Source organism: Corythoichthys intestinalis, chromosome 7 (assembly GCF_030265065.1).
Source record: "Corythoichthys intestinalis isolate RoL2023-P3 chromosome 7, ASM3026506v1, whole genome shotgun sequence".
In the NCBI taxonomy this organism is placed as follows: Eukaryota; Metazoa; Chordata; class Actinopteri; order Syngnathiformes; family Syngnathidae; genus Corythoichthys; species Corythoichthys intestinalis.
The window spans coordinates 34,574,214-34,592,335 of record NC_080401.1 but is presented as its reverse complement, the minus strand read 5'-3'; the positions used below and the strand labels follow the sequence as shown (position 1 = coordinate 34,592,335).

Sequence of the window (18,122 nt, the reverse complement as noted above, 5' to 3'; positions counted from 1 at the left end):
ATTTTTGTTGTTGTTGTCGTCTTCATTCCTCCCCCAAGTGTGTTCTATCTCTGGATAGATGGAACTTTCATCTTTCTCCTCCTTTCCTCTCTCTCCTCTCCTCCATCCTGAATAAGTTGATTATGAGATGAGTTGAATTCCTCCTTATCTGCACATGTTAATTACCTGCACTCTTTTGTTGCAAATTCAACCAAAAACACATAAAAAGAGTAGTTTGTAATTTCAGACATAAACCACCATTACCTTTAGTTTTGATATAAGTTCCCAATTATTATTTCAGACTTTTGCTTTCAATTTGTTTGTTATACCTGCGGAGTTGCGCATCTGTCTCTTGAGTTTTTTGATAGTCAAGTTAGCAGTGTGGCCTGGTAGGCAGATCTGTTCTCAGTCCCACGTTGCTGTCAGATCCGACTACCAGGCTGGTAGGAAGGATAGCAAGTGTTTTTACTGCGTGGACTTGACAAACCCACGTAACTCCTTTGTCTACCTCGTAGGCCCTCAAACGGAAGCCCGATTTGTACTTATCTGACAGTCTGGACGTGAAAGCCGTGTACCACTGTGGTAAGTTGGCAGGCTTCCACTTTGCAGTATAGGTTGTGTCTCGGTTTTCATAAGATCACACTTTGGTTCCCATTCGGTACAGTAATTTAATATTATTTATATTTTTATGCTAATAATAATTGACCTTGGTTAAATGATTACTAGCATAAAAAAGTAATATAGTAGTGACAACTAAAGTGAATACTTTTCCAGCAGTACATAATTTCAACCCCATATGTTGCATTCATACAACAGAATAAATCAAGGCATATACACACTGACTAGATTTGTGTGGGTAAAATCGCACAAAATCATTTATTATGGAAAAATATAGGTATTATTTTATCCTTTAAATTTTTGAAATACAAAACCTTTAGATAAATGAGACATTGTAATGTCAAATATCCATTTTGTCCTATGAATATGACTATCCTTGTAATACTACAACTAATCTTTGTTTTTGTCTCAAAGAATCACTGACATTCAATTTCAAATATGAAAAATTAGAATAACATTTTAAAATATGACTTGCCTTAGAAAATACAAAAACTTTTATATTATTATGTGTGTGTATATATTATATATACACATAGATTTTTTTGTCCTGATATTTACCTTTTTAGATAAAATGTATAACATTTTTATATTTTTTTTCTTTATTCTCATGGGGTTATGACTTTAATTTGGTTTTATTTATCTGGATAATATTTTAGTTGAATAATAACATGTTTTCTTCAAATATAATATTTCAAATGTAAAAGTTTATTTTCAGAAGGTTATACATATTATCTGGGGAAAACTTTTTCTATTAAAAAATGTTTTTTTTTCTTGAAAATATAAAGTATTAAAACTTTCGTCTTTGTTGTTTTCGGCAAGACGTATTTCTCTAGAAAATATACACAGTTTTATTTGGAGTAACCCAATTCATATTAAAAAAAAAATCTATATCTATGAGCTGTTTCCTTAAAAATGTACTAGCTTATTTTTCAATGTCATTACCGTAAGATTCCGATTTGATAATTTTAGTTTATTTTTACACAATAATTATTCTCCTTTTTAAATATATTGACAATAAATCCCAAAGGTCACATCATTTTGATATTACATTATACTGCTTGGTGGAAGTTTTTATTGAAAGCTGCTCTAAATTGTACCCATGACAATAAAGTAGACCAAACAGGTATCACTACACTTTTTATTTCCTACCTGCAGGACTTCTTTCGCTCAAGTTTCCCGAGGCTCCGACAGTCAAGTCAACCTGTCTCTTTTTTGTGAGTGCTTACTTTGCGAGTGTGTACATAAAATGATTGAGATGGAAATATGTTTAAGTTGGTCTCCTTTTATTCCAGACGGAATTGTTGCCCCGCTGTTTAGATGTGCCTCCGTTGGCTGGGCTGCTGCAGGAGGACGGCAAGCTGCTGATCCAGGCCCTTCTGGAAGTGAGGAACGCTTCCAGTTTTATAGATTGTACAAATACAGCGGGTCCTTAACTCATTTGCTCCCTAAAACGTATGAATACGTTCTATTTTTAATTGCTTCAGTGTCTCAAAAACGTATTTATACATCTTTTGCGTTTTTTTTTTTTTTTTTTTTTTTTTGATAATGGGTATCGAGAGGTTCCCATGTATCTAAGATAGTACAATGCACAAAGCTCAAAACCCATTTTAAAGCAATAAAACTGGCCACTGGAGGGCAGGAGCGCATTTGGTAAGACCCCCAACCCGATTCAACCAGTGCAGCGTTGAGTCCTTGCTGCTCAACGAGCAGAGCCCGCGCCACCGTGCTCGCCGCTCGGGTCCCCCGCACCACCCCAGTGTCCCGTACGGAAACGCGCACGGCCAAACCAGTTCCCCCCCAGGAACACAAGTTCCCCATGCGAATGAGGGAGTGGTCACCACAAAAGAAAGACTAAAAAAAAAAAATCCATCTTTACGAGACAGGCGGCGATTAGGGAAAAGTTTAACCCGCTGTCGCGGCTACCACGGCGTCATCTCTCATTTATTTGTAAATAAATTGTTACTTTGCTATTAAAAGCTCTATTTGTCTGGCTGTTTATGTTATTTTGCAAAAGGAAAACATTATTCAGATGTTTGGGATATAACTAAAACAAAAAATAGCTGTGTTAAAGTCAAAGTTATGTTAGAAATGTATGTGTTTACAAAAAGCTCATTTTCTCCGTTTTTTTTTTTTCATCAGAAATTGGAAAATTGCTCAAACTAAGCTATTTTCTAATGCTGATTTCTAAAGAATGGAAAAAGATATGAACTTCCTTTTTTTTCTGCTGAAAGAAGAGAGTCTAATTTTTCTTTTGGTGGGTTCCATGTTTATATAGCAATAGAACAGAATTTTCTGTGGGCCTTGCAAAATCGGTAAAAATCCAGTAAAACAGCCGGGAGCGAAGGGCCTTGCTCTGGTGAAAATGGCTGGGAGTGAATGAGGTAAAATGTCTTAATCGCTAAATCGTGAAATCATCGTTATCGTGAGCCTCGTATCGCAAAACTTATCGTATCGCGAGGTACCCAGAGGTTCCCTCGCACAGTACAAAGTCTGCAAGAAGACTTTTTCGTGACGGACAATGGAGGTCAAGGCCATTGAGTCGCACATGAGAGGAGAAAAAAAACAACGGTTTGTGGCAGAAGCCTCTGTGTTTACACTGAAATAAAATTAGTTCATTTCTTCTTCAGAAATTGTTGCGACATGTTTTGGTCTTAAAATACAATTCTAAGCTCTTAAAAATGTCAAATTTAATGCTTTTTAAGACTTTTAAAATGCTGCAAGAACCCTATGTCCGTTAAATTGCAATCCGTTAAATCGAGGTTTAACTGTACTTCTAGGGTATCGGCGGCGGGGCCTCTCGGAACCTGATGGACCAGTTCGCAGAGGTGCTTTTCAGCCTGAACAAGCACTGCTTCTCGCTGCTCGCCATGTGGCTAAAGGTGACGCTGCAGCCGCCGGGCTTCCCGTCATCACGGGTAACAGCGGCGCAGAAAGACCATTTCTCCCAGCAGATACTTAGGTAAGCTTGGCAATTAGGGGTGTGACAAAATATCGAAATGGTGATATATCGTCATACTTTGTATCCCAAAAGGTTATCGATATGCTCCTGCCAAGAATCGAGATGTCGTTTTAAAAAGGTGTCAATGTCTAAAAAAAAAAAAAATAAAAAGTAACCTACAAGTTGCTACCAAAATCTTCTACCATAATACCCAGATAGCAGACCGACATTGAACAAACGTTGATTTTCCATCAAAATCATCAGTATGGATGACATCAAAATTTTCAACGTCAAGTGACGTTGAAACAATGTTGTTCTATAGTATGTCAGGCGATGGTTGGGTTAACATTGTTTTATAGTTGATGAACTAATGTTGGGAAATAGTTGATTTATAATTGACCGGGAAATATGATTGAAAAGTCATTGAATTATGGATGAGCGGGCGTTTTGGTCGAAAACATAACATTGATTCAGCGTTGTTCCAATATTATTAATCATCGAAATAAGTGCTGCAACGATCAATCGATTAACTCGACTATTCGATAGGAGAAAAGATTCAAATTGAATTTTGCTGCTTCGAGTATTCGTTTATATGAAGTGGTGTTGTAATGGTTTGTTTTGAAAGTGTTTGCATTTCGTTTTATTGATTTGGGTGGATACACGGCCCGCTAGGCTGCCTCATTCACAAGGCCGAATACAGCTGCTCCCTGGTTAAGACCAACATAAGCTATGTATTTGTTTGAGGTAATGTTTTCTTTAAAGCATTCATAATTTAGTTTTAAGGTTTATTTAGCCCATTTTTGTGGGAATATGTGTCTGAACCATTTGTTAAGAGCATTGTAAAAAAAAAAAAAAAAAAAAAAAAAAAAAAAAAAAAAGTATTTTATAGCATTTAAGCTAGCGGACTTTTGCTATGTAAGTTAGCCAATTGTTCTTTTGTTGTACATTGATCCTTATTTTATTTATTTATTTTTTTTTAATACCGTTTGAGGCTCATCTCAGGTGTTTTATTTTTTTATGTTCCTTATCCGATTACTCGATTATTCAAACTAACTAGTTCATCGATTAATCGACTACTAAAATAATCGATAGCTACAGCCCTAATCGAAATGACGTTATTAGGTTTTGTAAGGATTTTAACGTTGAAACAACATTAATTGAGGGTGCAAAAGTGACGTTGATTCAACGATATAAGATCAACAGCGAAATGTTGATCCAACATCTTTTCAACGTCGGTCTGCTATCTGGGTCGTGTCTGTTAACTCTAAGGCTGCATTAACGGTGCTCGACGCCCAATCCATTTAGACTGAGAACGTTCGTTCATTCCAAACCAGAGCATTCACAGTGGTTCTGCCCGATTTTCATGGCATTTACAGGTCACTTGCTGTTTATTTTAGGGCATTTACAGGTCATTTCCTGTTGAGTTTGAGTCACTCAACAGGAAGTGACCCATAAAATACCCCAAAATCAACAGGAAGTAACTGAAAATCAACAGTTAAATGACCTTAAATGGTCCAAAATTACCTCATTGCCTGGCATTGGCTGCCACTGATGGCCATAGACGTTCAATCCGTTTGAAGTGGGAGGCTCCCGGTTTAAATGAATTGGACGTCTACTAGTGATGAACTAATTCCAATTCACAGCAGAAGGTTGTTTTTCTGTTTATTAGTTATTTGTAGAATATCCTAGATTGATTTCCTGACCAATGTTTCGATAATCGTTGTATCGTCAGATCATCGTTATCGTGAGCTTTGTATCGCAAATCGTATCGTATCGTGAGGTACCAAGAGGTTTCCACTCCTATTGGCAAGGATATGTCACATACGTGGAAATTAAGGAAGGGGGGGCGAAAATGTCATTGCATGTAATTGACTTTCCAATATATGAATTTAAAATTAAGTCTTTGCCGGTAAAATGTTGTCTATAAAAGTTGTAAAGCAATAAAACGAACAACAAAAATGAATGAAATGAACACAAACAAATTTATAATGGGTCAAGCTCACTATTATTTATCTGATACAATGACTTTTGAAAACCTTTATAGATCTCAAACCAGATTTTGGCGCATTCCAAGTTCTAAGTCAAGGTTACTGTTTCAAATTAAGGTTTAAATTAGGGCTGTCAAACGATTAAAATTTTTAATCGAATTAATCGCAGCTTAAAAATTCATCGTAATTAATCGCAATCCAAAACCATCTCGAAAATATGCCATATTTTTCTGTAAATTATTGTTGGAATGGAAAGATAAGACACAAGAAGGACATAAACATTCAACACACTGTACATAAGTACTGTTTTTGTTTATTATAACAATAAATCCACAAGGTGGCATTAACATAATTAACATTCTTTCTGTTAAAGGGATTAACAGATAGAAAGACTTGTATTTCTTAAAAGAAATACAAGTTGAATACAAGTTATAGTAATTTTATAATAAAACCCCTCTAAATATTTTCGTTTTCAGCCACGTCGCTTTTCCTTTTGTGAACATTATTTTTTTGAGAGATAGGAATATTATTTTTGTTGTGCTTTCACTAAATGATACTGTAGCGACTTAACTGTTCCGCCTAAATGCATGATGGGAAGTTGGGCAACCATGACTTTCAGCGGTGGCTGCAAATGTTATACCGTATGTTCTGCATTGTGTTCAATTAGCTGTGTTAAGAATGTCTCCTGCTCCGCCCAAATGCATGATGGGAAATTGGGCAACCATGACTGTTAGTAGTGGCTGCCAAAACTTAAGCCAATAAAGGCACGGTCCAAAAAATGCCACCACCCGTTAACGCGATAAATTTGACAACTCTAGTTTAAATAGTTTCATAGTTGAACTTTAACCCATTTCTTTATGTATTCCTACACAGAGAGCGAGTGAACAAGCGGCGAGTGAAGGAAATCGTCAAGGAGTTCACGCTGCTGTGCCGAGGCCTGCACGGCACAGAGTACGCCGCTGAGTACTGAGTATAGAAGGTTTGAAAGGAACATTTATCCTGAATAGACAACACAATTGATGAGAAAGTCGCGACGGCGGTACAAGACTTGATGGAAGCTCATTTCACGGACAAACACCCTCGTGGCTTTTAGGGAGGCTCTTTTTTTTTTCCATTTCCTCCTTCAGCTTCCCAGCATGCTGCCTCGTGTCCCCTCTGAGTTCCTTCCACAGCAAGATCCCACAAAACAGGCAAATGAATTGCCATTTTGTGGACGGTCTTGCTCAGCCTTCTCTCCATCTTCCTGTGGTTTCCTAGTGATTTATATGAAACGAAAATGGTATCGTAACGTAGCTACTAGACGTTCTTATTCAGGATGACATATATACGTATATTATATATATATAAATATATCGAGAGAAGGAGTTGTGCTGCTACTAGGGAGAAAGTGGTGTCAATGTCTTAAGTGTGCGGGGTTCTGGATGTTATCCCAGCCTGTGATACCTGCTTTTGCCAAATGCTCAAACTGTTTGACTATGTTTATTAGAAAATAAAGGACAATAATGGAACTCTGGGAAAAGGGAGGAGAGTCTAGGAGTGGGGCCTAATAAGGATCATGAATAATCATTCACGATTTCTTTTAGTAATATAGTGTGTGCCTAACGTCTGGACACTAGCACAAGCAAATAATCCACATTTTCAAAAATTACCAATGAGTGCCTCACTGTTTAAATTCTAGGTTCAAGTGGAATTTGTGAGTCTTCCGGCATCTTTGATCAATATGCAACACTTCATTTCTTTCATATAATTGTTAACATTTTCAAATGATCTGGTCGCCAAATTGGACTTTTTTTAGAACAGGCTTGCAGGCTATAAATTTGGTCCTTGGGGGGGCTCTAAATTGTCCCTATGTAAATGGTAACCTCTCATTGACTGGTAATTAATCATTGGTGAACAATTGCTGACGTGTCCAGACTTTAGCGATACTGTTTACAATGGTTTCCCCCACTCTAAGCACTGGTTTTGACAATAATTAAAATTGTGCATATTTGTATCCATTTTCGCAACATCTTTTGAGTGTGTGTGTTCATAGCTGCATCTTTTGCCACTTGTCCAGAGCACTTATATTGGACCTATAAGTACACGAGCATAACCTCATCTTTCACCCCCCCCCCCCCCCCCAAAACAAATGACACTTCTTCAAACTTCACTTCTCACCAGACAGTAATGGAGCAGACTCTCCAAAATCAGGAGCGGTTGCCTCAACGGAGGAACCGATGGGATTAGAAACCGAGAATATTGACTAAGGGGACCATCATCAGCATTCAAATGTATTTACTCCCATTCAAACTCTAATCCTGCTGTCTTTTCCGAGGTGCCTGCAGACATGTAGCATGTATTTGTGTTTTGTCGGGGAGGGCAGGGAAGCTTTCGGGACAATGAAGGAGTCCGGAACAGAGATAAACTGGATGAAGTTAAAAGAAGCAATTTGTTAAGAATTGTGGGGAGGTTGAAATGTACATTGTTCTTTTTTGTACCTTGGCTTTAATTTATTAAATATATCTAAGACTGCAATCACTTCTTGCCTTATTTCAAAGTGAAAATTTTAAAGATATTTAAAATACTAGACAGATATAGTAGACAAATATTTACGGCTTTTAGCGCACTCATTGAAGACATTGCCAATTCATTTGGACTAGGCGTCTGGTACCATTAGTGGCACTGAACCATGAGAATTCACAGCCAGTCCTCACATTTAAATGAATTGGGCCTTTTTTCTTTTTTTTTTAAAATTAACAAAACCAAAAAAAAAAAGAACAGTAAATATTGTCTTTTCTTAACTTAAAAAGTTACACCTGCAATTTTTTTCTATTGAAAATTTTAATTTTTCTAATCAAAAAAAGGGGAATTTCTAAAAATGTTGTTATTAATGCTATTATCAACAGTGTCATTGAGAACCATAACAAAAGTCTGTTTTTAATTACATATTTATTAGCATTTTATTAATGTATAATCTATTTCTTCAGAAAAAAATATGCTAAAAGTATTCAGTAATAATAATAAACAATGTATAATTATTGAGACCTGATATCTACAACTCCTAGAAAAAAAAGTATGGAATCACCAGTCTCGGACGAGCACTCAGACATTTTATCATGTAGAACAAACTCCGATAAAAGCTTGAAAAAATAATGAATTACTTCACAAGTGCAACTCTTTAGCATTCAGAAACACTAAAAGCAATGAATAAAAAACTTTGTTGTGGTCAGTAAATGTTACCTTTATAGAGCAAGTGCAGGGAAATGTATATGGAATCACTCCATTCCGAGGAAAAAAATATGGAATCGTGAGAAATAACAATCAAAACACATCTGTATTATTTAGTAGCACCACCTCTGGCTTTTATGACAGCTTGCAGTCTCTGAGGCATGGACTTGATGAGTATTCTTCAGGCAGTCGTCTTTGTAAATCTCACTGGAACAGCACCAAACCAAAGTTTCAGCATCACCTTGTCAAGAAACTGCATTGGACATGGTGTCAAGAGTCAAGAATCTGCTTTGGACCAGGTGATGATGCCGGAACTTTTGTTTGGTGCTGTTCCAGTGAGATTTACAAAGATGACTGCCTTAAGAAGACATCAAAATTCCCTCAGTCCTCGATGATATGGGGCGGCATGTCAGGCAAAGGCACTGGGGAGATGGCTGTGGTTAAATCTTCAATAAATGCACAAGTTTACATTGAAATTTTAGACAGCTTTCTTATCCCTTCAATTGAAAATATGTTTTGTCATTTTACAAGATGACAATGCATCATGGCACAGAGCTAAAAATGTTAAAGCATTCCTTGGAGAAAGACTCATCCAGTCAATGTCATGGCCTGCAAAAACACCAGATCTCAACCCTATTGAAAACTTGTGGTGGAAATTGAAAAAAATGGTCAACAGCAAGGCTCCGACATGCAAGGATGATCTGGCAACTGCAATCAAAGAGAGTTGGCACCAAATTGATGAAGAATACTCATCAAGTCCATGCCTCAGAGACTGCAAGGTGTCATAAAGCCAGTGGTGGTGCTACTAAATACTAGAGATGCGTTTTGATTGTTATTTCTTTGTTTGTTTCTCATGATTCCATTTTTTTCCCTCAGAATGGAGTGATTCAATTTATATTTCCCTGCACTTGACCTATAAAAGTAACATTTACTGACCACCACAATGTTTTTTATTCATTTCTTTTAGTGTTTCTGGATGATATAGAGTGGCACTTTTGAACTCATTCATTATTTTTTCAAGCTTTTTATTTGAGTATGTTCTACATCAGGGGTCCCCAAACTACGGCCCGCGGGCTGGACACGGCCCACAGCCACATTTGGTCCGGCCCCTTGGACAATTTTTTTTCCCCCCCCCCAATAGTGTTATTTATTTCTTGGCTTTTTTTTCTGTGAAGAACCCAGAGAGGGTTATTTGGTTATCATCTATTTAATTAATAATGTTATTATTATCTATTATTCTATTCTATTCTATTCTATTCTATTCTATTCTATTCTATTCTATTCTATTCTATTCTATTCTATTCTATTCTATTCTATTCTACTATCTTTTATTTTATTTACTTTTGTTCCGTGAAGACTCCAGAAAGGGTTATTTGATTGTGGCTTTCTGAAAAACAATACATTTTTATATTCAGGCACTCCTGCAATCGTCACACTTTTTCTGTTACAAACTGACCCCAGCCCCTCATCAGAGAAGGGAAGGGTGATGTGGCCCTCACAGGAAAAAGTTTGGGGACCCCCGTTCTACATGATAAAATGTCTGAGTGAGTGCTCGTCCGAGAGTGGTGATTCCATACTTTTTGCTAGGGTTGTCCACTTGTACTCCAGATATTGTGGCCTACATGAACCCAAATGTGATGTCCACACATGTAGACGCCAGGTCTTTATGAGGCTTAAGTTTTTTATTTATTTATTTTAAATATAATAGTCACTTGGCCTATAAATGATTAAATTAGTGCACACAGTTTAAATAGCAAAATACAGGATAATAATACGAAATCTAAAATTAGGAGAAAACTATTTTTGAAAAATTTAAAGACATTACAACATAGTGGGAAACCGGCATACACATATACAGTATTACATTAAGAACACAAATCCTTAGTAAAAAATTAACTAAAATACGCAAAGGTCTGTAAAATGCGGTTAAAATGGAAAACTACGACGTAAATCAAAACTATCCGAGATAAACCACATGATCCAGCTTTCCCATTGTCCACTTCTGCGGCCCATGATGCGTTCAAGTGTCATGAGGTTGTCCTTACAATCTCCTTCCTCCGCTTGATTAGCAGTGCGCATGCGCACAACCGTGTCTGAGTGAAGTCCACGCGGATGTCACTCGGCTGCATCCATTCTGTTTCAGTAGACACCGACCACAGTCGTGTGTCTTCGTACCTCTGCCGTATAAACGTCACCATTTTCGGGGACGAGAAGAAGAACAGGGCGCCAACACTTTGACGTAAGTCAGACAACTTTTGGACGGAGGACAAGCTAGCAGCTAGTTTAGCTTCTATCCTAACTAATGGTGCAAAAGGAATTGTGTGGGGAAAAAAGTTGCTAGTTCACAAAAAAAGTGTATAGAGATTATGTGCAATGGTGTGTCCGTGTGTTGTTTCTCCATTTTCGTACGAAGCAACTTTTCTATTCCACGTGCGTGTGCGCGTTTCTGAATTTTACAATAATGAATGGAAAGAGTGAAAACCACAATCACATTGTGTGTAGATGGACGCCTGCCATGCGTTTGTCTTCTCTGTGTGTAACGTGGGAAAACAAATGTACAGTATTCCATAAAGTCATGTGGTTGAATGTAAATTTCCAATTTGTTAATAGAAAAATCAATAATTGGGTGTCTTCCTTCATTGCGTTGTTGATAGTGTAAAATGATGAGGTTATCTTTGTTGACAGTCTCTAATGAGTTGATGTAGCAGATTTACATGACTAAATATTAGAAACAACAAACAGACCATTGGACTAAAATTTTTCGAGCCTAAGACTTTTTAACTTTGCACAATATCAATAAAAGCAATGTGCTTTCTAAGACTTTAATAGATATGTATATATTTATGCCTGCTTAGTCAAGATTTACACAAAGTATCATCCAAGTCAAGTTAATCTGAGAATTTTAATTGAGGAAACTCCACTAGTCTTAGTTTCTTGTTTTCAAAGGCTTTCAAAAATGACTTTTTGACAATCGACAATTCTTCTTTTGGGGTAATGGTAACTTTTCCACATGTATTATTAGGAAAAATACAGAAATATCACGGATAAATATAGGTGAAAATTAAGAATGGACACAAACATCAAGAAATAAATGAAATATTCTAAAAAACAAATGGCAAATATTTAGGAGAACAAAACCGAAATACAAGAAAAACTAAAGCAGTACACAGACCGAGCAGATCTCTGCCTAAGCAGCCAAATTCAAAGCATCACCGTATTTCTGGCCTCTTTGACTCTTTGTCTGCTTATCATACTACCTATCATGTAAATTTAATTGAAATAGACTAATCTGTTAATAGATTATCGCAAAATTCCTTTTTCAACCTCTGTGACGGTTGACCTCATTATCCCAAAATGTAATCATCTCGAATAATTACCCTTCGCTTTCCGAAGGTTTCACCTACTGGTGGAGGAAATACAGTGGTACCTCAACTTACAAAATTAATTGGTTCGAGACGTAGTTACTTAACTTGAAAATTTTGTAAGTAGAGACGTGTTTTCCATGTAAATGCCCTAATCCATTCGAAGCCCCCCAAAATTCAGACATTAATCTTTTATAATGCATAAAAATACACCAAAAATGTAACAAATACCATGTTAAAATAAGATTATTGCAAAATAAACATAATATCTGAGTTGTGCATAATGTAAAAAAACAAGAATAGAATGATTAAAGTTAATACACTCATGTAAAGCTGTCGGAATTCGAGGAGCGAATGAAAAGGCTGCTGAGATACACACATACACATACAGTAGAGGTCCTTCTTAGCTATTTGGATGCCAGGAATGCTAGGCAATAGCCAATGGCAGAGCAGCTATAAATATGTTACGTTCAGTAATCACTGGGATCTGCGAGTACCAGCCATTCCGTATTTTTGCCTTTCTTTTCCTGAAATTTCTTTCTTAACAAGAGGCAATATTTTGCCATTGAGGCGTGGTTTAACCTGAAAATTATGTATGTAGAGATGTTCGTAAGTAGAGGTACAGCTGTAATTGAATATTACAAAAACCTAGACACATCATAAAATGAATGTATAATACAAATAAATGAAATATTCAACAAAAAAGAATTGCTCAAGTATGCATTTAATGTCACATAACAGGTTGTGTTTAGCTTTTTGAAAGGTTTTTATTTTTTCTCTGCCAGCCATGGCTGTGGTGAGGTTTTACGGTGGCGAGGTGAGGGGGCGGAGCCTCCGGCAGGCAGCCAAACTTTACCCCCAATTGTCAATCTCCACAGAGCTCTGCTACAATGTAGAGCTGACGGGTAAGTGTTACACTAATGTTAAATACTTGACATGCAGTGACCATAAGGCCTACTCAGCACAATTGCAAGTTTTTGTCACGTTAAAAATGATAGGAGTATGAATCCTCTCTGAACTTTTTCCACTATTAATAGTGGGAAACCTATAAAAATTAATCCTTTCACATTCATTATGCCACATTAATCTGACATTTCAAGCAAGGATGCGTATACTTTGTATATATAGTGTTTGTCAATGAAGATGATCATTGTGTGTTGCAGGTAGTGATAGTCTGACCAAGGAACATAAGGAGGTCCTCGTCTGGTTGTTCCGACCTCCGATGCAGGCCGAAGCATTGGGTGATACACCCAAACTGAAAGAGGAAGATGGCGCCACGCTGGTTGAGATCGGACCCAGGTACACAAACCTAGTTTCTCAGAAAGTTCTACACAATTTGAGGTTTAATGTGTTTTCTTCTCTTTTAGTGGGGAAAAAAAGAGAATAATTCAGTAGAATTTTAGAAAATACTATAGAGTATGAAAGTTGTTGGACTGAAATGCAAACAAACAGTTAAATATACAGTATAATAATACAACCCACATATTAGGGAAAATACAAAAAATTGTAAAAATATTTGATGCAAATATTTGAAGACAATTCAGAAATATTACATTTCCATAACTTTGAAAAATAATACATTCTTGTAAGTATGAATGTACATTCAGCTGGGAAACATAAAAATAAATGCATAAAAATGATTTAAGTTTAACAAATGAACAGAGACTATAAATTATCACAGAAAATATTAATTTACTATTACCACGCATTATTTGAAAATTAAAACAAAATTTGGATAAAATTACTTAATGATTAATTACAACAAAAGTATGACAGCACTACTCACACAAATATTTGTAACTGAAACACAAAAATGGAAAATAATAAGAAAATGAAGATGCAAATATTCCAAAATACACCAAACGTAGAGGAATATAGGAAATTAATCCCAATTTTTTGACAGATCAAAACGACACACTTAAACAAAAACAAAATTTCACTACAAATTTGCCAAACGAAAATGACAACAATAGCAATATAAACTGTATACAGTATATAGAAAGGATGAAAAAAAGATATTTTACAAACATGCAAAAACATGAGAATTATTTATTCTCAATTCTCAGTACTGCTTCTTCTCTATTCTTCTTAATATTACAACATAAAAACATTTTAAAGATGCCAAGATGTTTGAAAACTATTAACTAGACTCCATTTGCAATGTGCTTTACTGTACAGTTGAATTGCAACACCCCAAATCTGGAAACCAACTAAAAAAATTGACATTTGAGCATCTGCATGGCCTATTCTTTGCATTGTCCTCTTCATCATTTTTACTAATATTGCCGATCTCATTATTTTCTGGTTAAATATGCACTTCAGGCTGAATTTCTCCACCGCCTGGTCCACCAACGCTGTGTCCATCTGCCAGAGCGCCGGCCTGACCAACATCACGCGTGTAGAACTTTCTCGGAGATTTCTTATCAAGGTGAGCATGCCCTAAAAGAAATTCTGTATAACTTATAATATATTATTCAAATTATTTATATTAATTATTAATTAATTTACTGCCAATGACGACCAAATATGTGACATCCATTTTGATTTTTTCTAACCCAGGCAAAATGGATTGTAGCAGTAAAGGATTTACATCAAATAACTTTTTAATATTAATTTTAAAATACTTTTCTATTCCATGCATGCTCCACCATTGCCCTGATGACTACACAGATCCCTGACATTTTAACTGAGACAGCCCCAAAAAGACATTTTTCTTACCTTCAAAGAAAGGGATCGGGTTGAACACTGTAGGCCACTGGTGTCAAACTGACTCCATAAAGGGCCAAGTGGGTGCAGGTTTTCTTTCCAACCAATGAAGAGGACACCTTTTGACCAATCTGATCTCATACAGTTAAACTTTGTCAGGTGCTGCTTGTTTCAACAGAAAATTCATTGGTTAAACTCTTTGCGCGTTATCTGTTGGAACAAAATCCAGCACCCACTCGGCCCTTTGTGGAACTGGTTTGACACCTATGCTGTAGGCGAAGACACACTTGTGCACGTCTACGCACGTCCCTGTGGCAGCAGCGCTGTTTCACCGAGCCTCTTTCTAGTCTCTGCTTGACAAAAAGACTTTTCGAACCCACTTTTCGAACACACTTAAAACTTACTATTAACTGTTTTTATGTTTCTAGTGTTGATTTGATGAGCCAAACACTCGTTGCTTTACTGTATATTCGTGCTCCTTCAAGCATGCCCGCTGCAGTTACGCATAGTCACGAGTAAAAAAGTGAGATACAGTGTTGGTGTAATATATATATATATATATATATATATATATATATATATTAGGGCTGTCAAAATTATCGCGTTAACGCGCGGTAATTAATTTTTTAAATTAATCACGTTAAAATATTTGACGCAATTAACGCACATGTCCCGCTCAGAAAGTATTCTGCCTTTTGGTAAGTTTTACAGCAAGGCTTTTTTGTGCTGTCCAACAGCGAACTCTTGTGGTCGCTTTGCGACATGGTTTATTGTTTTCAGTCCAGTTCAATATGGCTGCATGACGTCTCGGGCTGATAATGTTGTGCTTATATGATCCTTGGACAAGATTTGTCCGTAAGTATGGTTGTTGTAAAGGATGTACATATTATGTTGGTAAGCGAAATGTTATATTTTTTGTATGAGACGCTTTTTGTTTATGTTTAGTGAACCTGTATAGCGTGCTAAGCTAACGTTGTTGCTAATGCAATGCTTGTGTACTTTTTTTTTGTAGTTTTGCGACGGTCTAAAGAGGACAATGGTTTGAGGCCATTTTATTAATAAATCAGATGAAAAAGGAAGACGTCTAATTATTAAGGCGTCGTTCACTAACTGTCTAGCTTTGGAAAAAGTAGACGCTTCGGAGTGAGGACAGCATAGACAGATTTAAATGACAGTAGAGTTAAATGCCCACTACAGTCCTTATGTACCGTTTGTTGAATGTATATATCCATCTTGTGTCTTATCTTTCCATTCCAACAATTTATTTTACAGAATATATATATATAATTTACAGAAAAATATGGCATATTTTATAGATGGTTTGAATTGCGATTAATTACGATTAATTAAGATTAATTAATTTTTAAGCTGTAATTAACTCGATTAAAAATTTTAATCGTTTGACAGCCCTAATATATATATACATATATATATATATATATATATATACTAGGGCTGTCAAAATTATCGCGTTAACGGGCGTTAATTAATTTTTTAAATTAATCCCGTTAAAATATTTGACGCAATTAACGCACTATGCCCGCTCAGACAGATTTAAATGTCAGTACAGTGAAAGGCCAACTTGTTAATTGTGTTTTATGGAGTTTTTCCGCCCTCTGCTGGCGCTTGGGTGTGACTTGCATATGTTATGTGGCGTAATGTCGCCCTCTGCTGGCGATTCAGTGCAGCGGATTATTTGGGTTTCGGCGCGCTTTTCTGACGTGATTATATGTCGACGTGAACTCACACTAATAGACAGTGCTATTCAGACCAGCTAACGTCCGCATCCAGTATTCAGTGGCAGTTCTCATAGCCCCATCACACTGTTTGTGTCTAATACATGCATCGCTTGTGAGTTATATTCCTCCTTTGTTTATATTCATGAGCATTAGATAGTTATTGATGATGTATATTTGAATTTGTTCACATATATGGTGAAATGCAGTTACATTGTTAGATGCTTGTGAGCTAATTGGCTAGTGCTACTGCTCAAATGGACACGTGTGTGTACATTTTATGTTATTTTGTGATTTATGCAAGTTATTGACACATTGCCCTGTTATTTTCAGTTTTACAAAAATACAAGAAACGTGCTCCTGTCAAAAAGAGATAACTTCAGTAAAGCCCATGCAACTTTGCCACACCGTCTGATTTCTTTTTGGAACTTATGTTCGCTATCTGTCAATTTGTGTACTCACACACATTGAGGACAGAATAGGGCGACTAGTTTATTTTTTGATTGAAAATTTTACAAATTTTATTAAAACGAAAACATTAAGAGGCGTTTTAATATAACATTTTATCCATGGATCACTTTAACAGAATGTTAATAATGTTAATGCCATCTTGTTGATTTATTGTTATAATAAACAAATACAGTCCTAATGTACCGTATGTTGAATGTATATATCCATCTTGTCTTTCCATTCCAACAATAATTTACAGAAAAATATGGCATATTTTAGAGATGGTTTGAATTGCGATTAATTGCGATTAATTACGATTAATTAATTTTTAAGCTGTAATTAACTCGATTAAAAATTTTAATCGTTTGACAGCCCTAATATATACATACATACATATAATGTATCGCTATACAGTGATCCCTCGCTACTTCGCACCCTCAATCCATCGTGGATTTTTTTTTTCAATTAAAAAAAAAAAAAAAAAAAATCAGTATTTTATAATGCTGTCCTGATCCAATCACGTAGTCTCTCACTCTCGCCCCTGAGCTTTTCTTGGTCAGGCAGTGCACTGTAGTTGCTTATTAAAGTTAACGATTATTGTCAGACAGTTAAGGTTTGATCTTGCCAGGGACTCTTGTAAGCCGCGACTTCAAAGCGCCACATTCGTCAACATCATTTAACTTGTTAAACAGTTGCTGTGGCAACTCATTGTGTGTAAGTGAGCAGCTTGAGCGGATTTGAGTGGACTCAGTCAATGAAGCATTTAATAAAGACAAGCATTTTTCAACTTTTTTTAAATGGATTGGGCGTCTACTATTTTTTTCATGTTAAAAATAGGTCGGTGGGACAGTAACATGTTCAAAATTTGTTTTATTTTTAATTAGATTTTGGGAAAAAAAGTCAAAAACATGTATTAAATGTATCTCTTTCGAATGATAAATCTGAATTAATATATTGAACACACACACACACACACAAAAAAAAAAACTTTTGGGGGGGGGGGGGACGGGCGCTTCTTCGCAGTTTTTCACTTATTGCGGCGGGTTCCGTTCTCCAGTAACTGCGAAAAACGAGGGATCACTGCAGTCTGTTTAACTACGTGCTTAAGAAATGTATTTTATTACACTGAGTGTTTGCG

The 18,122-nt window shown here is 36.2% G+C and overlaps 2 protein-coding genes across 5 annotated transcripts in view; both read left to right on the top strand.

Annotated features, from left to right (window-relative positions):
- LOC130919063 (importin-13) overlaps positions 1 to 8,061 on the top strand; it is a 49,757-nt gene extending 41,696 nt beyond the window's left edge. For 2 of the 3 annotated variants that reach the window (XM_057841460.1, XM_057841461.1), the window contains 5 exons: positions 495 to 561; positions 1,753 to 1,811; positions 1,890 to 1,979; positions 3,375 to 3,556; positions 6,397 to 8,061. In XM_057841460.1, the coding sequence (XP_057697443.1) occupies positions 495 to 561; positions 1,753 to 1,811; positions 1,890 to 1,979; positions 3,375 to 3,556; positions 6,397 to 6,493 (495 nt within the window). In that variant the 3' untranslated portion in view covers positions 6,494 to 8,061. Of the gene's footprint in view, positions 1 to 494; positions 562 to 1,752; positions 1,812 to 1,889; positions 1,980 to 3,374; positions 3,557 to 6,396 lie in introns of those variants that run through there. The other variant, XR_009063881.1, reaches the window with a different exon arrangement.
- A 2,755-nt stretch (positions 8,062 to 10,816) lies between these two features.
- Positions 10,817 to 18,122, top strand: part of pfas (phosphoribosylformylglycinamidine synthase) — a 33,902-nt gene continuing 26,596 nt past the window's right edge. For both annotated transcript variants that reach the window (XM_057840048.1, XM_057840047.1), the window contains exons 1-4: positions 10,817 to 10,969; positions 12,878 to 12,997; positions 13,256 to 13,391; positions 14,415 to 14,520. In XM_057840048.1, coding sequence (XP_057696031.1) covers positions 12,880 to 12,997; positions 13,256 to 13,391; positions 14,415 to 14,520 — 360 coding nt within the window. In that variant the 5' untranslated portion in view covers positions 10,817 to 10,969; positions 12,878 to 12,879. The remainder of the gene's footprint in view (positions 10,970 to 12,877; positions 12,998 to 13,255; positions 13,392 to 14,414; positions 14,521 to 18,122) is intronic.